The 25079-nt window shown below is 40.4% G+C and overlaps 1 protein-coding gene across 1 annotated transcript; it reads left to right on the forward strand.

Moving 5' to 3' along the window:
* Positions 1 to 3404: 3404 nt before the first annotated feature.
* On the forward strand, positions 3405 to 18531 carry LOC101165474 (neuromedin-U receptor 2-like). The gene is made up of 3 exons (XM_004069334.4): positions 3405 to 3637; positions 4617 to 5538; positions 15562 to 18531. The coding sequence occupies exons 1-3, from the start codon at positions 3596 to 3598 to the stop codon at positions 15981 to 15983; spliced, it is 1386 nt and encodes a 461-aa protein (XP_004069382.2). The 5' UTR covers positions 3405 to 3595; the 3' UTR covers positions 15984 to 18531.
* The last annotated feature ends 6548 nt before the right edge of the window (positions 18532 to 25079 follow it).

Genomic DNA, 25079 nt, shown 5'->3' on the forward strand with positions numbered 1-25079 from the left:
TTGGGTTTTATTCAAATTAAGCAAAAACAGCAAAGTTTATATTATTTTAATAACAATGCATTTCTCCAAATCACTTGACATTAAACAGAAATAACATTTTTACATTGTATTCTGTTATTTTTACAAAAACTTCCTAATCTTGTATTATTATTTAAAATTTTAGATGATTGTAGAAATTTGACCATTTTTATCATGTTGGGGGTTTAGATAATTGGTTGATCTGTAGGAACAGTAAGCTGGAACAAAGAAAAGGAAATGTCAGGAAACTGGGTTCCTCAGTCATACCATCTGTATGATTTCGGCCACAACTACTACTTACTGTTGAGATGCAGCCAAAGCTGCATTAGGAAGGTCGTACTGCACAGCCATAAGAGAGATACAATAATTAAACCAGGGCTCTTTTGTTTTTCTCTAATAGAAGAAAAATGAAACGTTAATTTGCATGAGAAGAAGAAAAAAGTGTCCTCGATAATTTTGCTTAAATTCATCCCCTATAGAATAAAACTCAGATTTCCCTGAAGGTTTTCGCCTCCAATGCAGCTCAAACACAAAGCTGATTCAGTTATTTAGACCCCAAGAAGAGAACAGAGACTGCAGAACTTGCAGGATTCTGCAGAAATCTTTTGGACCGTTGGATGGTCCATTTTCAGATGGGCACAGTCTAAACTCTGGATGGAAGAGGCAGCATTTCTGTTTAGTATGCTCTTAACAACTGCATGCTGATCCTCTTCAAAGGGATTCAGAGGGAAAACTATGAAATCTAATTCTCTACCTGGAAGAGCTTCATTTTCAACTTTTAGTTTTTTATTTTAGCATAACATGATTTGCTTGCAGAGGCTGCGGCACATGACTCACGTGCTGCAGAGCACATATAGCTACTTTTCTTTGGAAGTGGGCTGCGGTTGTGAACAGCTGCAAGAGACCCGTCCTTCATCCGTCTCTGTCAAGAGAAATTTCCATGACAGCCATCAGGGTCGTATAGTGTGTGAGACTGCCCTGCAATTGGGTCTTGTATGTGCATAAATCAAACAGATTTGTTTAAATCATCACATTTGCATCACATCAATCATCACATTTGCCTCCAGCGTGGCCCCACTGGTGTGTGAATGTCCCGGTGACATTATTATTACGTTGTTGTCAGGAGCTGGAGGTTCTGAAGAAGGTCGACTGTACTGCAAGATGATCCACTCATGTAAACGGGAGCTGGACATCAAGGACGGTCATGTTCATCCGTTCTCCAGAATCTGAAGCTAAATGAACAGCTTTCCATCCTGTGTGGCTCAAAGAGCTGAGGAGCTGGGAGGGGGATTTCTGGGAATTTCGACTCAAACTGTTCTCCCAGAAAAAAATGAATGGATTCATAATATCACTGCAAGGGCTCTTAAGAGATTTAAGTGAATTACTCGGGCATTAACCTCCATTGATAGAAATTACGGCCCTCAAGGCTTTCAGTACTATTTCTCGATAAAAGAGGAGACAAAAGTCTTTAATAGCTTTCTCCAGAGGGCAAAAGAATCGTCCTCTAATATCACGGTTTATGTTAACCATCTGTTTTTCTTGGAATGGCCAAAGCCTGGAGCGGAAAAAGCCCAGATTCAGTCTCACCATTGCATTTGATTGCATTGATTATTGGAAAAAACATAAACACTGAGTAGTTATTTTGTGGCGCGTGATTCAAAAAACACGACTGAAACTCCTTGGCTGTTTGCAGAAAAAAAATAAGGCGAACTCAGCTGAGGATAATTATCTGGCTTCCTCACAGCTTGTAATCATTCAGCGTTTCCTCTGTGAGGAGCGAAGAGGAGCTGACAGCATGCAAACCCGGAAGAAAGATGCCTGCACACCTCCTGACATGTTTTCTCAGAGCTTGTTCTGGTGTCTTTGTTTTCTCTGCTTTGTCAGAAAACTGTCATTTCTGCATCTGTAAAGCTTTGACCTTTCTTTACCTTTAAAGGAAAATACATTTCCTTTGCCTCACATGAACTTTTGGAGTTTAATTAAATAGAAAGTCCAACGTCAGCTTCTATAAATCTTTGGCTTCGTTGAATAACTTAAGAGGAAACCATCAAATGAATCAAAATGGAGATTAGAGGAAGAGGAGTGTTGCTTGGCTGATAGGCTGAAAGCCTTTTTTTTTTTTCTGCATGAATACATTCTCTTACTAAGGGACAAAAATAAGCAAAGCCTTACAGTTTCATGCATCCGTACGTGGTGCTGACCCATTCTGGGTTGTCCTACAGGTTTTCTTTGCTTGCAGACAGCCCGTATCCACCCGTAAGGACAGTTTGTGGATTCTCATCGTCCGCCTCTGCAGATGAGAAGTTGCTGCTGGATGCTAGTCCAAAAATCTGCTCATAAATTTAATCTTTTATTATTGTCTCTATTCAAATAAGAAAAATATCATAAAGTTCGGGAGTAGAATGACGATTCTCCATGTCAGAGAACCGCTGGCCAAATGGGCAAAAGTCTGCCTGCTCCGCTCCATTCTGATACATTTGCAGAAAGAAAGATCCATTGAATAATGTTTACGTCAAATATACATTATGTCTTTGGTTTCCTCGTCTGAGCTAGAGACGCGCTGGATGTTTATGATTTTAGCAACGTTAGGTTGGGGTTGTTAGGGGCTGTAAGATAGAGGGAGAGAATGTGCTGAAAGGGATGATGGGATATCAGTGGAAGGTTACTTACAGTCTTGCCCACAACTCACAGGTGAATTTCTAATAAACTTCTGCGGAAACTATGTCTTAAAAAAATTGATACAGGTTTTTAGTGGCTAAAAACTGCATCAGTGTAATTAAAAGATGACTGGGAAGGCTTTGAAAATAGAGGAAAATATTGCTGTTTTGGGACTTTAAGGCCTTAGCAAGATGTTGTAGGATTGGTGGGAAGGAGTTTGCAAACATTTTGGGGTTGAAGGTAAAATAAAAAAGTTCTATAAAATCTCTTGCTTTTTGTTTTCTCCTCTTTTTTGAACTCCAGTGATAAAGTTTTGTGACATTTTACTTTTGTCCAAAAATGATGGTAATTCTGTAATTTGACATGACTTCATTTAGTCAATTTCCTCTTCATTCAAAATGAAAATACTTTTGCTAAGTAGATCTGATTTATTCATTATTGGTTTTAACTGAACTATGTTTTATTTTGAAATGACAGATAAACTTTGAGTTCAGCTTTGACCGACGTAAATGTAAACTTTGGTGATTGTTGGTCATAAAAGGTTGCGTTTGTTGAATTTAGAGACTCCAGCAAAACTGTTGCATATTTAGATGCTGTATTATTTTTGATTTCTGTCAAGGGAATGTCTTTTTTTGTAAGTTAAGTGCTCCCCCCTCAGTGGATGAAGAGCCAGCATCCCTCTCTCCTCTTTCTCCCCTCCTCTTCGGCTCCCTCTCGCTCTCCCCGTTTCCATCGCAGAAAATCTCTCAGAGGGGTGACGGAGCGGCGGCTATCGCGGACCTCTTCACCGTCAACCCTCCACCCCTTCCTCCTTCTTTTTATTCTGTCTATATCAACTTTACATCCAGCCGGTCACATTGATGTGATCTGTGTGTTGATCTGATTTCCCCCATTTAAGCTACAAGCATGATCCACCAGAATGAGCAGCGTGCCAATCCACCTGCAGTCCATCCTCATCAAGGTAAGGAGCCAGATTTAAAGACTTCCTACTTTTATATGAACATTCTGAAAGAAAGAAAAGTAGATCTTAATCTATGAAAAAGAAAAACAACAGGAAAATAGTTTTTTTAGGCTGAGCAAACAGTCAGTTGATGCTCTAAACTGTCTGATTCCAGATAAATGAGGCAGATTTGACCTAATTTATAAAATGATGGATTTGAAATATGACTTGCCTGATATGGCTTCATAATTAACCTTTTAGAAGAAGTCATTAGCATATATCAGTTCATGGTGTGGATTGGCAATTATCTCAACAGCCAAGAATTGATAAGAACGATGTGAACTCTATTATTGTGGCTGAAAGCAGCATTTTTCAGAATGTGGTTGTCTAACGTGTTACCTGTGTAACAGAGAGAGAGAGAGAACACCTTGATGCACATCCAAAGGTATTTTAGTGGAATTCATCTTGTGAAAAAGGGTGACGAGTGTTCATTTTCTTAAGATTTATTTAGTCTCTTTGGCTTTTCAATTCACTTTTCTTTTTTAAAATATTTTTTCTTTCTGAAAATGGCTGTGTGTGTATACATTTCATGGTTTGTTCCTCAAATGCAAAACGAGAAGATCTGTTATTTTGGTAAACAGCCAGAAAACGAAGGGGAAAATATGAGTTGGTACCAGGATGAGGACTGATGCTCAGATGTTGTTTTATTTCTTCTCCAACACGAGGAATCCACCTTTCTCTTCATTAATTTGGTAAAAAAGAGTCACCTTCTGACATTTTGCTGTCATTAGCAGAGGGGAGATGGTTTTCATCCACCTCTGAATCCGCAGCAGAATTGTTTGATTTCCTTTTTAAAGGTTCAGCGTTTTACCTAGAAGGAACTTGGGTCGAAAAGGTCGACCGTAAAAGTTTCTGAATTTTAAACAGTCATTTTCCTCCAATAAGCAGTTTTTATCCGAGCTGTTAATCATCTGGGTATTTTCTTTTCTTTTTATTGCAGACCCTTAGAGTTGAACAAATCCAGGCCCATTGGAGCAGGAAGAAGTGTTGGCGTCGTCTTTCCGGCTCTTCTGACTCTATAATGGAGCTGCCTTCGCAGGGTTCCGCTTTGTCTGCTCCGCTCTACAACGCCAGCGTGCCGCTAAATGCCTCAGAGAATTTCACCAACGAGCATCTCACTGAAATCAATCTTTTGGAGATTCTTGGTCCCAAAAGATCTCCGTTCTTCCTCCCCGTGACGACGGTTTACCTTCTCATCTTTCTGATTGGCCTGTCTGGAAATGTGCTCACCTGTGCAGTGATAGCAAAGCACAAGAGGATGAGGAACCCCACCAACTTCTACCTTGTGAGCCTGGCCGTGTCGGACCTCCTAGTGCTGATGTTCGGGATGCCCTTGGAGATTTACGACCTGTGGCAGAACTACCCGTTCCCCTTCGGCGAGGGCGGCTGCTACTTCAAGACCTTCCTCTTCGAGACGGTCTGCTTCGCCTCCATCCTCAACGTCACAGCGCTGAGCGTGGAGCGGTACATCGCCGTGGTGCATCCTCTCAAAACCCGTTACCTGTCCACCAACCAGCATGCCAAGCGCGTCATCACAGTGGTGTGGGTGGTGTCAATGGTCTGTGCCATCCCCAACACCTCCCTGCATGGCATCTTCTACCTGCCAGAGAAAATGGAGGAGTCAGCCATCTGTACTGTGCTCAAGCCCCTGTGGATCTATAATTTGCTCATGCAGATCACAACCGCCTGCTTCTACTTCATCCCAATGATGATCATCAGCGTTCTGTATCTGGTGATGGGCATTCATTTGGGCAGAGAGAGGCGGCACGCCCGGAGGCACCTGGGGAAGAGCTGCTACAGCAGCAGCCGAAGGAACCTCACCGTGGAGAACGGGCGCCGGAGACAGGTCATCAAGATGCTCTGTGAGTCCACCACCAAGCATTCTGGCATTGATTTCATTTGATCTGCTCATCTGTTTCCATTTTCCTCATTTTTCTCCACGTTTGCAAAGAGACTTTTATTTTATTCGTTAAATCCTTTAAGAATCCTCAGCTAATAAAACGATCGTAACGGTTGAGACCGAATTCTGGAGGTCAATCTGAAAGCCCAGCGCCTGAACAAGCTTATTACTTTCAGTAATGGATTTTCTTTGTGTGCACCTCACACAAATAGACGGCTTTATTGCTACAGTCAACAACTTTGTGGATTCATGCTTCTGTTGCGCTTCTTTTAATTAGGGAGAATCTTTGGGGAAAAGACGATAAAGGTCTTTCAAAACCCCGTCAGCTGTTGCATCCTATGCTCCCTGAAAGTCCTGCAAGACAGAAACAAACTTAAGTCAAGAACAAACAACTTCCTGTTTTTTTTAACTCTCCAATTGATTCTATTATTTTTCATCTCATTTCGTGGGCTCACTTTGAGCTCGAGTTACAAAAGGGAAGCTTAATTTCAAATCAGTCTAAACTTCTCTGTGGCAACCCCTGATGAGTTCCCCGAACAGATTAAAGATGTAAGGAAAAACAAATAAACATCTGTTTTTTGTTTTAGATCTGAAATGTTCAGTTTAACCCTGGAGAACCCACGGGCTCAAATTTGACCCCCCCCCCAACCTTTTTTTAAGACCCACTCTGATGGAAAGTAGGGAGCCAGTTTAGCTCGTGCTGGTTTGCGGTGCTTTCTGTCTGTGAAACCAGGGTTCCAATCCGGGCTGCCCCCTGTTCCCTTCTCTGCTTCTGTGCCGGTCCCCAGCCCGGATAAATTGAGAGGGTTGCGTCAGGAAGGGCATCCGGCGTAAAAACATTGCCAAGTTAACCATGCGACTCATCCTCGACAGAGAGGTTGTTTCGCCGTGGCGACCCCTGATGGGAAAAACCGAAAGAGAAAGAAGACTCTGATGGAAAGTGTTTTTGACATGTTCTTGTGGTATTTTTTTTTCAAATAATGAGGACATTTATAACGCAAATTAGGCTCTTTCTGACTATTTCTCTACTCAAATCAGGAAATCAGGAGCAGATGAAAAACTGTTGTTTAAAAAATGTCATATTTGTGGCGTAAAAAATCCGTGGGGCGGGTCACAAGCTCTGTGCTCTGCAACAAGGAGAGGAAAGGGATGGAAGCGATTCTGTGGCATAAATAAAAAGCAAAGTCAAAACAATTTTATTTCATTTTATTTTTGACTCAAAAATAAAATGAAAAAGTAATCCACCAAAATGCTTTTTCATTTCATTCCTCAACACAGCTTATTCTGTCACTTAATTAAAATGATAATGAAAATGGTATTTGACATTTCATTTTCAAGACATTCTCTGGTAAATGTGTAGCAAAATTCATTTAGAAATGTCTAATTTGACATTTAAAATGGATTAATATAAATGCTTTTTAATTTTCAAAATGAAGCTGCATCAAATGACTCAAAATTAAAATGAAAAAGTAATACTTCAAAATGCTTTTTCATTTTATACTTAAAAAACATATTCTGTGTCATAATGAAAACGAAAATGCAAAGAGGGGATTGCATTTGCATTTTCACATCCACCCTGGGAACCTTGTCTCAATATTCATTTAGAAAAAGCATTTCCAGCGAGGAGGCGGGGCGATGACGTCACTGCTTCTCCGTGTGTCCGGACGCTGAAGTTGGCTTACGATTCACAGCTTCTGATTCGCGAGGACACTAAAGCAGTGTTTTTCAACCTTTTTTGAGCCACGGCACACTTCAACCTTGACAAAAATCCCGCGGCACACCGGCATTCAAAAAAAAAAAAAGAAAGGAGAAACTCGGTCTGCATTGATCTACAGTCCCTCCATGATCTCACATGCATTTTTGTGATAATTGTGGCAGAAAAAGCTGGAAGCTGCAGCTGTTTTTTTAAAATGTAATAAAAGTTAAGTTAAAAGATTTAAAAACTGTTTGATTTGTGGTCGTTGTGGTTTCACGACGTTAAGAGGAGATAGTCGTGCGCCCAGACGCTCACACTGTCACTTTAACCAAATGCATCATGGGAGATGTAGTTCACTAATCCGCCGAACGCAGACAGACTCTCTTCTCTGAGCTTCATTCTTTTGTTCACTTGTTCCACGGTCTGACACCGGATTCTGTGGAAAGCTACACCGCTACAGACGAGCTTTAGCTGGTATTTTTGTTGGAACTGAGAGACTTTATGAGCAGAATCGGAACAAGGAAGTGAAGACTTTCACCACTTCTGATTGTTCAGACTGATGACATGTGATTAAGATTCCAAGAATGATTGGTGGAGACAGTTAAAGGGGCGGGACTTTTCCTAATACAGCTGAAGCTGCAGGTAAATCGCAGTACTGTCATTCTTATCAAAATGTATTTAATAGAATCAAATAAACACAAAGAAAAAAGTATTTTACGATCTTTCATATTCCCAATTTCTCAGTGTTTTATCAGGGCCTGTAGGGATGAACAAAAAACTGAAATCCTGGAGATGGAAAATGTTGTTAAATCAGTTAATGAGGGCAATTTCCCACGGCACACTTGACCATCTCCCACGGCACACTAGTTTGCCGCGGCACACTGGTTGAAAAACACTGCACTAAAGGAAGATTCCACTGCATTTTTCGCATTAAGATCCAGGAATCCAGGTTTGAGCAGTCCAGGTCCAGCGGTTTGTGAACAGCACCCGGTTTTAGGTGATCTTAATGCGAAAAATGTTCCTTTAGTGCCCTCGCGAATCAGAAGCTGTGAATCGCAAGCCAACTTCAGCATCGTCTGACCGCACAGATTTACAAACATATGATCGAGCAGAGCAGGCCCTTAAATATAATCATAACTGTAATAAAAGCACATTTAGAAGATAGTCTCCTCCAGCTTCATGCTGAGTCCGTGTTGGTCCACCCAGTAAACGTTTAGCACGGTGAAATCTGCTATCTGTTGATGGGGCTCCAGCTGTCATCAAACAGCAAATTCAGCGTGAAGCTGCAAATAAATTTGTAAATATGTGGGAATTAAATCAGTCTTTATTTTGTTCTGGACACCACTGGAAACACAAATTCATATGATGGTTTCTCAGATCGTAGTGGCATTTCCGCCTTCAGCGATCATCGGAGCTTCGTGCTCCGCTATGCGAAGGCAGCTGGCGGTCTGAAGAACAAAAGCTTGTCCGCGGTGAAGGAGGACCGCAAAAGGCGGACATGCTGCTATGTAGTCCTGAGAAGCTGTGTAAAGTCATCAGAAGTTCACAACCAACTCAAAACCCTCTTCTCTGCCGCTAACACAGTCTGCTCCTGGTGTGTGTGTGTCAGTCAGCGGCCGGACACACGGAGAAAGCAGTGACGTCATCGCCCCGCCTCCTCGCTGGAAATGCTTTTAAGAAATGATTATCGAGACAAGGTTCCCAGGGTGGATGTGAAAATGCAAATGTAATCCCCTCTTTGCATTTTCGTTTTCATTATGACACAGAATAAGGGGTTTTAAGTATAAAATGAAAAAGAATTTTGAAATATTGATTTTTCATTTTAATTTTGAGTCATTTGATGCAGTTACATTTTGAAAAGTAAAAGCATTTCTGTTAATTTAACTGTCAAATTAGACATTTCTAAATGAATTTTGCTACACATTTACCAGATAACCTATTGAAAATGAAATGTCAAATACCATTTTCATTTTAATTTTAATTAAGTGACAGAATAAGCTGTGTTGAGGAAGGAAATGAAAAAGCATTTTGAAGTATTGCTTTTTCATTTTAATTTTGAGTCAAAAAATGCAGCTTCATTTTGAAAATGAAAAAGCATTTCTGGTTTTGACTTTGCTTTTTATTTATGCTACAGAATCGCTTCCATAGAAAGGGGGCGGAGTTGCTCCACACAAACAGTCCTGCCCACAACTCAGAGGTGAATTTTTGATGAACTGCTGCAGATCTGCAGAAACTATGTAGAAAAAAAAAAGAAGACAGTTTTTTTATTTTGGCTAAAAAAAACAGCATCATCACATTTAAAAGACCACTGGGAACGCTCTGAAAATAGATCAAAAGATCATCTGAGTGGATCTCTGATTATTTTTTTCTATTTAATTTATCTGCTTATTTGATTTTTTGGCCGCTGTTAATTGTTGCTACCCAAAATGAACAAACAAAAAAAGTCAAATTAACTTTAAAAGTCTGGAAGAAAATTGTTTTTGGATTCAGGGTTAAAAATAATAACATGTTACTGAGTTAAGAAGTTGGACGTATTAATTTTCATTATTTACTCTTGTTGTAAAAACATATTGTCCTTTGTCCTGATCCCCTAAAGGTTTACCTCCCCAAGCATCAACAAGACTACGGTTACCGATCCCAAAATGCCCCAGTGCGTCCCCACAATCCCGGCAGGTGGCCGCGCGGCGGCATTTGTATTTGGGAGGCGGCTGTGGAATTTTTACGCACCACGCAGTGGCTGCAGGGCTTTTAAGAAAATAAAAAAAATGTTCGCCGACCAGAGAGGTTTTTGACATTGGTCAGTGGCCGCCCGGGCACCTTCGGTGGCGGGTGGTAGGAAGGCATCAGCGTGATTAATGACTGACAGGAGTGTCTCCAAGGGCCCCAAAATCGTCTAATGATCGGCCGATTTCAGACGGCCACCCTCCAGCCACCCCCCTGCCCCCATGCTGCTGTCCCACTGCCACCATACGACTGTTAGAAATCCTATGGTAGAAGCCTGGGCTGTTGAAATGGGCCAGGGCCCAGTTTTGACCGGACGACAATGTGGCGATCCACCGTGGGTCCAAACGGGGGAAATGGTTTGTTGCTGCACAAAACTCATCACGGCGTTGATGGCACCACAGCGACTCCGAGACCTGCATATGGATGTTTTGCTGTTGAAGAAGACAGATCATTGTGCTTTTTGAAGAAGAAAGAGAATCTGAGCTGCAAATGACCAGAATGGGCGGCTTTTCATACACCCCCAGGCTACCGGGCTTCTGGTAGAACTGAATATGGACGGCCGCCATCGGGAGACACGATTCCGTAATGGCATCATCCCGCCTGACTGACAGCCGCTGTCTACATTTATGACAATGATTTTCAAAAAAAATCAGATGGCGGCATGAAATCTTTAGGATTCTGCCAATGTCAGTCGTGTATTGGCGGGTTGTATTTGTGACCGTAGCATAACAAGTCAGCAAGTTTTTGAACTGAGAAAAACAATTTAACCAATGTTTAACTTCTTTAGCCCTGAGCTCTTGATTGATTAGCCCGTCTTATTTCTTTTTGACAGAGCGCCAGTTAATCAGAATTAACTACTGTGGTAATAAATCCCAAAATGTGGTTGGTTGCTGTCTAAAATCTTTATTCATTTTATGACAACCGCTGTCATATGTTTGCTGAAAAACTTCATATTATAAGAAACTCAGGTATTGAGGGAAAATGTTACACTTATCATAGTTGATGTTTAATAAAGAGTGAAAACATCAACTATGATAAGTGTAACATTTTCCCTCAAAGGAGCATGCTGCTTTTTTTATGACTCCTCAAATCAAAACTAAAGACACACAAATACACAAAGCTAAAATTGATCTCCGTTCTCTGATCTCCACACTCTTATTTCCTTTAGACAAAATTCCATTTCTTCACTGAGATGAGGTCTTTCGTCTCTGTGCGGTGTGTCTGCCGCCCTTGTCAAGAAAAACATGGCAGACACAAAGGTTTACATACCAGGCAGGAGTGTAAGCTATTCACATTTCTTGATTTTCTTGATGCATTTCGTGTGGAGGCAAAACAAAGCTGCCGCTGAAAAAGAGTCATGCGGTCACTGTTTCAGCATGGCAGCTCCTACAGCTCCGTCTTCTGCAGAGCTCAGAGCTCCTCGTTTTGGCTGAAACAGCATCAGGTCTTTCAAAAAGGGCTAAATAGATTTGTGTTACAACAAAACACTTCAGTTTGTCACTCTTGTGCATGGAGGACTGTGTGTTGGAGGCCGTGCATTCAAACTTAAGCCTTCAGAGGCATCAAGACATTCCCACAACCCTGTGTTTGAAGTCCACTGTACAGAAGGACTCCCGATGGGACTGACACCGATGGGAAGTTCTGCAACGACATCATGTTATCACAGTTGTTATATGTGAAGCACTGAAGCAAAAGTAATGGTTGCACCAGTCGCAGTGCAGTCCCAACCTTTAATCAACACAACTTCAAACAGCTGTTGACAGAAAAACAACCCGAAGAACAATAACTGAAACCTTGACAAACGCCCAGAAATGGAACAAAATATCAGATACGGTGAACTGCCAGGATACACCATGCCCACTGCTTGGGTCGGCATTGGAGCAGTCATTGTACAAACAAACACAAAGGACAGCTTTGGTCCCAACTGCCCCGGGTAGATACGGGCTGTCTGAAGGCAAAGAAATAGTCGAACCTGTTCAAGGCACGTACACGAAATATCATACTGGTAGACCGCTCAGTGAACCCGTGGAGGGAAAATGATCATGTACATTTTTTCTGCAGGTGACAGGTCGTAGTCAACAAGCTGTGCTACTTTATTAGGCTTTTAAGTATTTTATGGCTTTTATGATTTATTATTTGTATTTCTTTTACCTTGTCTATCTTTGAATTCATGCAGTGCCTCCTTAAATTTTAGCCACAGTGCTTCCTTCCATTTGTTGTTGTTGCTTCTAATCTATTTGTCTAATGACCTTTTAGCATTTGAACTAATGATTACATACGTCTCTATTCGTCTTTTAATGACAAGCACCTTGTGTTCAACTGCATGATGATGAAAAATGAAAAGGGCTATGTAAATAAAGGGATTGATTGATTAATTGATCAGGACGGAGAGGAGCAGGGAGCTTACGCCCCCCCCCCCCCCCCCCCCCCCTGCTGATTTTCTACGACACAAATACGATCCTTTTCAAACGGCATTGTTTCATCTGCTTCTGATTCATAACGATTTGAAAAATAAAATTCGCAGAAATGCAATTTTGATCTAATTTTTCTTTATAAATGTCCTCTGTTGTCAGAAAAAATGCCACAAGAAGACTAAAAACACGACATTCATCAGAACGGTGCTGTGATCTGTGCGGATCTGCCAGAACAAACTCTGAAAAGAATTCTCTCTGATGACAGAAACTCTCATTTTTGATCTACTTCTCTAAATCTGGTTGGATTAAGTGAGGTTTTCCAATCATACGATAGAATTTGGGACTGAAATAAAATTCATTTCTGAGGGAAGGCAAAGCATAACTTGGTTTAATTTGTTGCTCTGACAGGCGCTTTATAACAAACAAACAAAAGAAAACAAGATTCCAGACACATTAGTGAAACCACAAATCCGTACACCCTTGGCAGCCATTTTTCTTCCATTTCTATAAATAGAGAAGGAAAAACTACTATAGAGAAATCCAAAATGAATTATTCAAAAACGCTGGCGGTTTTTCTGCGTCTCAATGAAGGAAACTGCCTCAGCGAATTGGATTGGTTGACTTTTAGATTAATAACTCTGCTCCCATATATATTGGCTCATGTTAAGGCTAAAGGTGAAATAAAAATGAAATATAGGCACTTGGAGTCCGTGCAGTACTTTGCACACGATGGTTTGCTTTCTCCAGCTTTTGATGTGGAATAAAAGATGAGGTTTGTTGACTTTCGTCAAACTTTTTGTCGCATTTGCAAAGAGGAAATCCATTCCAGCCACAGAGGAGGTGGCTTCACCTCAATAATAAATGTTTGAGGCGTCGGTCAGCATTTGAGCAGCGACAGAAGTAATGACTTGAGCAGTTTCAACAGAAACTTTGAGATGGCTTTGGAAAAAATACTTTTAAATCGGAAGTGATGAATCTTACAGAAGTTTTCATGAACTGAGAACTCCTTGTGAGTTTTAGAAATGCTGGGAGAATTTCAGAAACCAAAGTGAGGTGTTCAGCATCTTCTTAACATATACAAAGACTTTTGAAAGACCAGACAAAGTGCTCTGTGAAATACCTAAGATCCTTTGAAATTTTAAAAAGCGTGAAGCTTAACTCTTGCTGTGTGCAGTCGGAGATTGTTAAAAACACAAACCTTTATTTAAAAAACATGGGGAGACCTACATTTTTCAAATCAAGCCAGGCTGGAATGTTTCAACAGTTTAGCTGCATTTATTTGCCTGCAGGCTTTCAGAGCAAACTTTGAAAATGGTCTGGTTGTGCAGGGTGGAGAGAAAAGAAAATGTGTTTTACTGTGAAGAAAACGAGATAAATGAAGAAAAATAGCCCTAAACATCAGCTGTCAGAGCTCATGGATATCCCTACACATCACTATTGTGATTTCTGCGGCCAAACAAATGGACTTTAGGTTTTCAACAGTGGTGGGCTCCAATTTGGTTTGCATCTGCAGCACCATCAGTGCCAAAATGACCCACGCTAAGAGCTTCCTCCTCTTGTTTTCTGTTTTCAGAACCCCGACATTTTCATGCAAACATCACAAACAGCATAACAGCTATAACAGCACTTTTCTAAAGTGGTTGCTAAAAAAACAGGTCCCTTACCATCGCGTCTCTTGGTTTTCGCAGATTTATGTAGAGCATTTTCCCATCTTCTTTTTTTCCCCAGCTCTATGCGTTCTGATTGGCTGTAGACTATTGTCAATCAATCTCCGTGTTGTGTCTCCTGTACAGAATGTGTTTATTTTAACACATTAACATAAAACTTCAACTGTGATCAAATCTTTGTTTTCTTCTTTTATATGGGGTGCCAATACATGAGATTGCCTCTTTACTCCCCTTTTTTAGGCAATACATTAAAGCCTACTTTTAGTTAACAATGATATTTAATTATTCTAATGTGATCTAAATGTGAATTGTATGCATTTTTCTTCTACTTAGTTTCTTACAATCAGGTTTTGATTTTTTTTTTTTTAATCAATGCATTTCATCGTTTCTGCGATGAGTTTGATAGATCTGTAGGATTTATTGTCTGTACAAAAAGTAAAAATAAATCAAATCAAATCAAATGCTATTATCCTGGATTTTATTTTTTATGAAGGTTTTGGAGTTTAAACAAAAGGGAAAAGTGTGAAAATGTTCAAGTCTGTGTAAAGCTGTATATGTGTATAAAATTTGCATCTGCCAGCTCAATTTAGACAAACTCTTCATATTTCCTGCTCGATGCTTGTCCAAAGTGTGTCCATAAACGTGACACTTCTGATAGGTGTGGGAGGAGCTACCGCAGAATGATTTTAGCCTCATCTTTACATCTTGAAAGACACGGATGATGTTGAGAGATCAGGCTCATTTATTTTAAATAACTGTAGAGCATGTCTGCAGGTTCACCAGATCAGATTTGGACTCCACTCACTGATTGCATCATCAATACATCATGGGCCAAATCTGAGCCCCTGATTGGTTGACGTGATGCAAACACGATGCCACTAAACTGCCACACCACGCCTGATGCTCAGAACCCACCACAGGACATCTGGATACGTCTGTGCATTGACTTAACACTGAAGCCGCCAACCAAACCACGTTTTTGGCATAGAGAAATAAAATTGACGACTTTGTTAATTTCATATGCTGCAGGTTATTTTTGGAACATAACTGCTGCAATAAACAAGGGACCGCAGTATTTACAAATACTAGAGTATTGTGAAACGGGTCAGGGTCAGAGTGGCACAGACAATTCACAGCTCAGTGCAGTGCTTAAGTAAGCTGTGGTTGATTGAGTGAATGAGAGTCCGGTGTGTGGCAAGCAGGAAGTGCATGCTGGGAGACGAAGTTCTTCAGTCCTCTGGAGATTGCTACCGCTGGTGACCAGAGGGGAAGACAGGGCTTTGACTTCTGACTTCATGGTCTCCACAGCCTGAGCATGACATGCACAAACCTTCCTTTGCACTACAATGCACGCATAAATGCATAATTTAAATATTTTACCATCCCATTTAAAAGAGAACTGCTGCCTCAGAAAAAAGACAGAAGAAAGGATCTTATTCCTGAAGGATGTCAATAACCTTCCTTGTTTTACATTTGTCCCCCAGCGATCGTGGTGGCGGTGTTTGGACTCTGCTGGGCGCCATTCCACATCGAGCGCGTCCTGTGGAGTTCAGTCAGTCAGTGGACCGACTTGATGCACAATGTTTACCAGTACGTCCACATCCTGTCGGGAATCCTCTTCTACCTCAGCTCCGCAGTCAACCCAATCATCTACAGCCTTTTGTCCACGCGCTTCCGGGAGTGCTTCCGGGAGCTCGTCTGCTCCCACGTGGAGGACAGCAGCTCCGTCAGAGACTCGCCGCCTTTCCCCAAGACTTTACTGGATTCCTCCCCCAGGACTCAGGCCCTGATGAAGGACTCCGGCTCCATCGTCCCGTTGCTGTCTCCAAAGGGGACTTTGAGCATGGACCCTGCAGTCCTCACGTGCATGTGTAAAGAGGAGACCTGCAACACCTCAGCGTTCTGACATTTGCTTTAAATACACAAACGGCAGCGCCGAACCTCTAATGTTTTGAAGAAGTTTGACTTTTTCGAGTCTCAGCTGTCACTGTGTCTTTGGGGGAGGAACGCCTATCCCCACATTTCCCTCCGTCGTGAGAAACCTGTGAGTCTCTTTGGTTAAACATTTGCTGAAAGACAGATTGTAAAGGCAACACTCTGCTTCTTATTATGTGCATGATTCAAATGCCTCTTCTCTGCAGCAGCTCGCTCCTATCCCCCTGAAGCTGCTGACACTGTATCTTCAATTTGTAGTCCAACTCTGTCATTACAGCAGTACGGGTAATCTTTGTCAGGAGACAACCACATCTATTTTTCATCTCCTCACAGTTAAGCTGCTGGTGTTTGCTTAGGAGAGACACGGGAACCAGGGAACCAGGAATGATCTTGAGATTTTCAATTCAAAGCTATTGCTTCAGGACCTTTTTTGACGGGATTAGACAGAACTCACAGGTTTCTGTTTCATCAGTAGTTCTGTGACGCACAGAATTAAACAGATGGAGAGACGGAGGCAGCTGATGCTGATGGAAAAAGTCACTTTTAAATGAATTTAGTGTTCTGCGTCCCTCGCCGTCTGGAATAGGGAAAAATCAGAAGTGCTGACAAGTTATTGATGGGAAAAGGGGTAAATGGAAGGACTGACTTTTCCAGTATAATCTCAGTTTTTGCTGGGATTGCAGAGATTCAGCTCAGTCTTTACTCTCTTTTCTGAGGAGCTGCTGCTGCCCAATTTGAGCGTAGTCTAAAGAAAATTTGTTCTTGTTAGCCTGATTTCATGGTTTCAGGCTCTGGTGAAGGATTGTAACAGAAAGGATGTGTTTTCATCCAGTCATTTGCAGATCTTCTTCCAGCCATGATCAGACTTGGGTTGTGGCTTCAGCCTGTAGGTTTTAGAGCTTTGAGAGGAGAAAAGGCGCTCAAAAAAACTAAAAACAAATCTTATCCTTATTTACCATGAAGTCACACCATCTGTGAAGTAAATCCCTTTCATCATTGCTGGAGCTTTAGAGGAAATTAACAAAGTGAGGCAGAAACATGTTGAGGTGAGCATCAGTAAGGCTTTAAATGAGTTTATTTAAGGCTGTTGTGAAGCCAGAAAACCTTATTCTGAACCGAAAAAGGTTCAGGTGGACCACGAGAAGATAAAGAGTCAAAATGTGCAAACGAGCAAAATTGATCACTGGTGTTGAAGGAAGTGGCTCATCCAGATGTACTGAAAATTAAATCTCATCCCTGGGGAACCACTGACAGTATGAAAAACTGGACTGGGTGAGTTTGATATCCCCCCCTTAAAAAAGGCTTACTGTGATTTCAATGAATGATGTATTTTTGAAATGATGTCATCTAACAGGCGCACGGAACTATGTTAACACCTCGTGATAAGCGAGAGAGAAGGGTCAGAGATAAGTCTGTCCGTCAGTCAGACTTTATTATGTGTTCACAGTAACTCTCTACATGTTAGCTGAGTTAGCATATTTAACAATAACACACAACCTTGTTTGCAACTCGTGAAAACCCAGAGGCATTTTGACAGATCAAAATCGCTTCGACATCAATAAACACAACCGGCATCAGTCCATATATAAATTGCTCCGGGTTATAAGGCGCACTGTAGTTAAAAAAAAAAAAATTCAGCTGGAAAGGGGGGCAGATAAATGTAAAGCGGCGCTGACAGGTGGTCATTTCTTTATTTTTTTATCCTCATTCTTTCTGGTTGGGCTGAGAGGTAAAAACAATAAAAAAGCCTCCGAGTTTTCTGTTTTCTGTTCAATAAAACACTGTGTTGTGAGGTGTCCTTAATATGGTGTCTGTTAAGGCCAGCAATTATGAATGTGATTTAATGACTCCTATGCTATTGTTGTCTGTGATTGCAGCCACAAATTCTGATTGAAGCTATTGTGCAATGGCTTCATTTAAAACAGCTACAGAAGTAAATGTGCAATCTATAGGTAACTATTAAATATGACAGTTGGTGCAGAGTAACTTCTGATTAAAGATTTCATTGACGTTCTCACTCTGAAACGTGTTCTTTTATTCTAAAGGTTGTGCTGTTTTTCCATTGTTTTGCCCTTATAACAACATAAAGTTTGATTATAAAGTTTGATTGATTATAAAATTGGCATGTAGGCATGAATTCGGCTCATTTTTGGTCGCTGCAGCGCATCAACAGCTTTCACAATTTTTTTTTTATCTGCTGGCTGTGATGAAATAAATGCAGCCAAATGATATGATCACAGGCTTAATAAATGTTTATTTTTGTGTCCCAACAAACAGTCAAGGGGCCATTTTGCTGTCTTCTGCAGGTGCATTATTTTACCTGAAGGAATCATTTCACAGTCAGATGAGTGTCTGAATTCAGAGTTCGTCTCTTGTTATTGAGCCCAAATCAATTTGCATTTATAACACTGACTGCATGAGTTTGTAGTACATGTACAGCTCCAGATAATCAACAACACAGACCTGGAGTTAAACAATAGGGGGGGAGGGGGGGGCTTTCCTTTTACAGAAAATCCTTTTATTTACCGTATTTTCCGGACTATAAGTCGCACCGGAGTATAAGTCGCACCAGCCCAAAAATGCATTATAAAGTAGAAAAAAACACAGATAAGTCGCACTGGACTATAAGTCGCATTTTAACTTTCACAACCTTATATGACACAATCATAGCAGACTGTTTATCTAATAATTTCACAGTAATTTTTTCTCAAACGTATTTATTTATTCTTTTCATGAAGCATCATTAGCCAACTAATACTCTGTTTTCATCCTGTATTTGTAGAAACAGTTTTCACTTTTATTGCATTTCTGAATCTATGAAATCATTGGAAAATAGAATATTATGTTGTTAGCCTTCAAGATCTTACTGTATAAAAAAGTTTGCTGATTCTCTGAGTCACTTAACATACCTCATACATCAAATTGACCCAGGAACATCATCTCTGTTCCTCACAAATGAACATAACAGGAGGGTTAACAATGTATTTATTTCAATTTATTTCTAATATAAGTCGCTGCGGAGTATAAGTCGCACCCCTTGCCAAACTATGAAAAAAAGTGCGACTTATAGTCCGGAAAATACGGTATGTGTCACAATTCTCACAACAGTGTCTTACCAAAACCTTATTTCTGTTTCTAATCTTTACCATTTTTCTGTTCAGGATCAGTTTTAGTTCATCCTTAAGCTACGTTCACACACCCCCCCCCCCCCCCCCCCTCTGCAAAGCGCGTTCAAGCGACCACTTCCAATAAAAGTCTGTGTAAACGCGTGTTTAGACCTCAGATTTGGTGGTGACGTGTCTAATGGCGTCTGTTTTGAATTCACGGAAGCGCCAACTGTTTGACGTGCGGTGAGGTTGATGGCTGGTGAGGCACCGACTCCCCTGGAGTCAGATTTACAATTGCAAGAACTGAATATTTCAGCATTCATCCAACAGCAGGTAACAGCATAGAAGACACACACAAGGACATATTCTCCTATAAGGAGAATATTTATTTTAAAGACATGGATAGAACACTCTTCTTGTGAATAAATTATTCATATACCTTAAACAAATTAAAGTATACAGATGTGTTCAGCACACATTTCATTTGACCCTCAGTAACTATTTCTGGTATTTTTACAGCTTCAAATTTTGGTGCTTTAATCATTGTTATTAAATGTTTGTGAAAATGATCATAAAATAAAATATTTTAGGACTAAAATTTAGTTTTCAAATACTTACATTTTTTCCACTTCCTCCCATGTTGTTTTTAAAAAACAAACCACGTTTGGCTTCACTTTTTAAGTCCATGCGCCGATCCTTCTCCACAAAAAGCTCTATGATCTGTTGGAAAAGTCTTCCTTATTTTCCTTTAGTTCAAGGAGTCTCTCCCTCTCAATGGAGAAAGACGTCCTTTAATTAAAATAGGTATCCGACAAGGTTGCCCCATCTGCCCCACACTGTTTATATTAGCCACTCAGTTGTTGACCATTTTCGCAAATCAGTCATGATATTCAAGGTGTTCATATTTTTGAAAAGCCATACAAAGTTAGTCAGTTTGCAGCTATACTGCTTTACTTCTAAAAAAACGATGCAGAGGTTGTTGAAGCTCTAAGCAGGATTCAGTTTTTTTCCAAAGCATCAGGCTTGAAGCTAAATATTTCCAAATGTGAAATACTCTCCGTTCACTCATGTCAGCACCAAACTATTGAAGCCATTAGGGTTGTTCATGAAGTGAAATATCTGGGTGTGTTATTGTCTAAAAACACAATAAGGAGGGAAGAAGTCAACATTGTAAACCGATTACTTGACATTAAGAAGAATTTAAGTCGCTGATTGACAAGAGATGTAACTATCTTTGGGAGAAACCTGTTAACCAGAGAAGTAGGCGTCTTTAAGATTATTTATCCCTTCTATTCTTTATGCATATCCCCTCCAAACATTAGGAAAGCTAACTCAATTATTTTTCAATTCATATGGAAAAACAATTATAACAAACGTTCCCAACTGACATCAATGCTCTAGATTTTGAAGCTGGAGCTAAAAAAAAATAGACTTGCTTCTGAAAAGTGTTGTTAAAGTCAACAAGATTCCAATCATTTTGTCCAACTTTCACAAACAAGTTCTTCAGTTTTGGAAAATGACATTCAATCACAATTTTACCCCTCATGGATCAACGTTATGGAATAACAGAACAGTTTTATTTGGTAGAAAATCTATATTCAAACAGGATTGGTTTGACAGGAACATTCTTTTTTGTTGAAGATTTAACTGACAGTGAAGGTAATTTATTGACTTTTTCTTCGTTTATAGATAAATACCATCTGACCTGCAGCCTTAAAGAATTTAAAAATGTTTGTCGAGCTATCCCTGCTGCTCTGATCCGGTTAATAAAGAACACTGTATTAACTTCTCACAGAACAATTGTCTCATTACCAAAATTAAAGATAAATGGATGTAACTTCTTAGATCTCGAACTAAGTAACAATTCTTTGAACAGCTGTATAAAAGAAAGAATTTATCATATCCATAATCGAGCCTCTTTTAGATTATTCTCTTGTTCCAACAGCCAATATCTGTTAGTTAAAGCACACTCAAAGTACATTAGATGGCCTGTTCTGTCCAAAATAAAGTAAACTCACTTCAAAATAATGAAATACGATCCTGTCTCTGATTTCCTCCAAAGCAGATTTAAATTTGATGTGGAATTTTGCACTTTTGTAACTCAAATGAGGAAACGCTGGAACATTCGTTTTTTTCATGGAATCACTCTGAGGAGGTCTGGACTCACATAAGGAATTGGATTAATTTCAAACTGAACGTTCCCCCTTTTAGTATTTCTGATGTACTGCTGTTTATGGAAAATCTATGATTCTTTCTCAAATATCATTAATATCATTTTACTTTTAGGAAAATATATCTACTGTTGCAAGTGAAGAGGTACCAAGTCCACCTTCCCAGGTTTTATTATCAAATTTAAATTATATTATTCCTCACTGAAAAGATGACAATTCTCAGTAGTTGCTAAAATAATATCTAAACAAATGTCCTTGTGGCTGTTATTCTAGTTTCTGTCCTGTGCTATCATTTGGCTCCTGTTTGTCTTTCTTCTTTCTCTCATTTTATTTTGGTGAGTGTTTTAACACTGTGTGTTGATGACATCTGAGAGTATTATATACCCCCCCCTAGTGAGTGTGTATTTCGTAGTGTGTTCATCCTCTGCTGGAGTTTGCATTTTGTCTTTAAAAAGTTCAATAAAAAAAAAAAAGAGGATACGGACAAACCTGTACAGGACACGCAGGTGATCCGCCTGAAAAATGTCCTGGGTTCTCCAGGCTTCAAATGAACTCAATTACATTTCTAGTACCATTTCTATGAAAAACAAACCCCCCGACATTTAGCTATTATCAATGTCGTAGATAAGTCTGTGAACCCGTAGAGAAAATGATTTTTTTGGACGGGCATGCTACGGGCAGCAGGTCGTGGTGAACACTTCTACAACACGTAAGGGTAAGTGGGGGTGAGATTGGTGAGACGCAGGTGTGCCGTGCAGATTTTTCATTATTTCAACCCCTGAGCCTCTACCTATCGTTGGTGGCAGACGAGTGCTAGTAAACAGTAAAAACACAAAAGTAGAATCCCCCCTCCCTGCCGCTACCGGCGTGTTTGGCGCTGGTCTGGTTTTAACACCATCAGCTGAATGCGCATTAATGAGGCCGCGTGCGGTTTGTGTGCACCTTTAGACCGTCAGAGTGTAGTTTGTGTGGACACCGCACACATTTGCTTTGAGCTTGGAATCTGCATGAGCCTTCGCTCTATTAAGCTGAAGTAAAGTGGCCGCTGATCCCCCAAGATGGTCCCTGGAGGCGCAGGTGTGTCTTGCAGTCTCCTGGAGGCTCATGCGGCTGCCTTAAGGGGCGTCCAGAAAATGGAGCAAACCCTTGCCATACATGCGGTACATGTATCGTGAAGTACGCTAGCGGTGTGTCCTGTACACATTTGAGAATGTCCCACTCCCCCGTAAGTCAATCATTTTGAATCCCAACATTGCAAAAACATAAAAACATCTTTCTCTTTGTCGCCTTGACGTTTCTGTTGTGAACCTTTTCTACTTTCTTTAGTAGTCTGACAGGAACATCTCGGCTCCTGTAGGGTTGCCATTAATCATTCTGTGTCATCGTACAATGATGGAGCTGTTATTGTTTAGAAAAGACCTCCTTCCTCAGATTGTTGAGCAGATCATTACTGGTGTGTCTTTCCGGTGGTAATTTTATTAAAAAAACACATGCGATTCCGGGAAACTGGCAAAGCACTGGCTTTTTAGAGATGTTTCTGATGGATAGCTGCATCAAAGCAGCAGCTTCTGACGCTCATCAAGATCTGCAGATGCTCTGCCTGGTTTTTCTACAAACATGAAATCGAAAAGGAAAAAAAAAAGGAAAAAGTGACACTTTTGGATTTGCGTTTGTCGCCCATATAAATCGACTTTTAATTTAGATTTTTATACCAATGAATGGTAAAGACAAGATATATTTATTATTAAACAAATAAACATCGGTCTCTTCAATCATCAAGTGAAATTAATTTCCATAGCTGATTTGGCTTTTATTTTATATTTAGGTCCCCAAATAAAAAGAAAAATCTCAAATCTGTGAGTTCGAAAGTGTGGTTCTGCAGTTTGTGCAGAAATCCAAAAATCTGTGATTTGCTTAGCAGTAAAGGACAGTTAAAACTTTGACACAACAAGTATTTAATTAAATCAAATCTGAAAAATATCAGTTTAGTCCTATAATCAGAACTTCACAGCAGTCGTCTCTCACTTTTTTCAAGCTACAGAGCAGTTTAATGACAGACGATATTTTCACGCACCGGCCTGTACGAGGCTGAAGTTGGTGTCTGACTTGTTTATCCGCCCTTGTCCTTTAACTTTTGAGTCTAAAGTTTATCTTCGTCCTCTGTAAAGTATCTGCAGCCGCTTTAGGAACTGTTAAAATGTGCCATAGATTTTCCCTTAACCCATAACTGTCAAAGTGGAAGCTATAAAATCAGACGCTAACTTCAGCCTGTCATACTAAACTGTTTAATAAACTGTCATAATAAATTTTTGGTGTAAAGACTATTGGTTATTTTCTGTTAAATGCAGAAGTCCATTATTTTGAAGCCTCGAAGGCTATTCTGTTTTCTCTTCTGCCTGAAGAAATTTTCCAAATACGTTTGTTTTTTGTGAACTTTTCCAGCTTGAAGGTCTCCATTTAACAGTCGGAGCAAATTCTTTGGATGGATTTACGGCTCGAGGCCGAGCGACATGACAGGCGTCCAGAATGAGGTGAACGTGGGCAGAAGTTTTCTGAAATACAGCGGGGAAAATAAGTATTGAACACGTCAAAATTTTCTCTCAAAAAAAACATTTCTAATCGAGCTATTGACACTAAATTTTCACCAGATGTCGGCATCAACCGAAATCTAAACATTTATGTCCATAAATGAAGTTATGTGTAATAAAGTGAAATGGCACAGGGAATAAGTATTGAACACATGAAGAAAAGGAGGGGTAAAAAGGTCTGGCAAGCCAAGAAAGCAGCTGGAGTTTGTCAGTATTCAGAAGGTTAACCTGCCCCCTTTTAGTGCAAAGTAATATCAGCTGGTATAGTCCTGATTGATGCCTTTTAAAAAGGTTTCTCACCAGCAAGGTGTTAGACAAGAAGCATTGCATGATGGGTAAAAGCACAGAGCTGTCCAAAGACCTACGCAACCTTATTGTTGCAAAACACACTGAAGGCATTGGTTACAGGCGCATTTCTAAACCTTCTGAAAGTTCCAGTGAGTACCATTGGGGCCGTCATCCGGAAGTGGAAAGAACACGGCATTACCATAAACCTGCCACGGCCAGGTGCTCCTCGCAAGATTTCAGACAGAGGAGTCAGAACAATCATCAGAAGGGTTCTCCAACAGCCCAGGACCACTGGTGGAGAGCTTCAGAAAGACCTGGAATCAGCAGGTACCGTTGTTTCAAAGAAAACAATAAGTAATGCACTCAACCGCCATGGCCTCCATGCACGCACACCACGCAAGACTCCATTTTTGAAGAAGAAGCATGTTGAAGCTCCTTTGGAGTTTGCCACACAACATTTGGATAAACCCATGACATTCTGGGAGAAGATATTCTGGTCAGATGAGACCAAAATTGAACTCTTCGGATGTCATAAGACACAACATGTTTGGAGGAAAAATGGCACCGCACATCACCCCCAAAACACCATACCAACAGTCAAGTTTGGAGGTGGGAGCATCATGGCGTGGGGCTGTTTTTCAGCATGTGGTACTGGTAGACTTCATATCATTGAAGGAATGATGACTGGAGAAAAGTATGGAGACATTCTTGATCAGAATCTGCTGTCATCTGCCAGGCTGCTGAAGATGAGAAGAGGGTGGATCTTTCAGCAAGACAACCATCCCAAGCACACAGCCAAGGTAACACTCAACTGGTTGAAGAAAAAGAAAGTAAAGCTGCTAGAATGGCCAATCAATCACCAGACTTGAATCCAATTGAAAATCTTTGGAAAGAACTGAAGATCCAGGTTCAC

The sequence above is a fragment of the Oryzias latipes genome, chromosome 5 (assembly GCF_002234675.1).
Source record: "Oryzias latipes chromosome 5, ASM223467v1".
NCBI lineage: Eukaryota > Metazoa > Chordata > Actinopteri > Beloniformes > Adrianichthyidae > Oryzias > Oryzias latipes.

Excerpts from the sequence above, each read along its gene's own strand:
- LOC101165474 (XM_004069334.4), top strand. The coding sequence starts at position 3,596 with ATGAGCAGCGTGCCAATCCACCTGCAGTCCATCCTCATCAAG. Across the intron at positions 3,638-4,616 it reads TGCAGTCCATCCTCATCAAG|ACCCTTAGAGTTGAACAAAT; the intron begins GTAAGGAGCCAG and ends TTTTTATTGCAG. Across the intron at positions 5,539-15,561 it reads ACAGGTCATCAAGATGCTCT|CGATCGTGGTGGCGGTGTTT; the intron begins GTGAGTCCACCA and ends TTTGTCCCCCAG.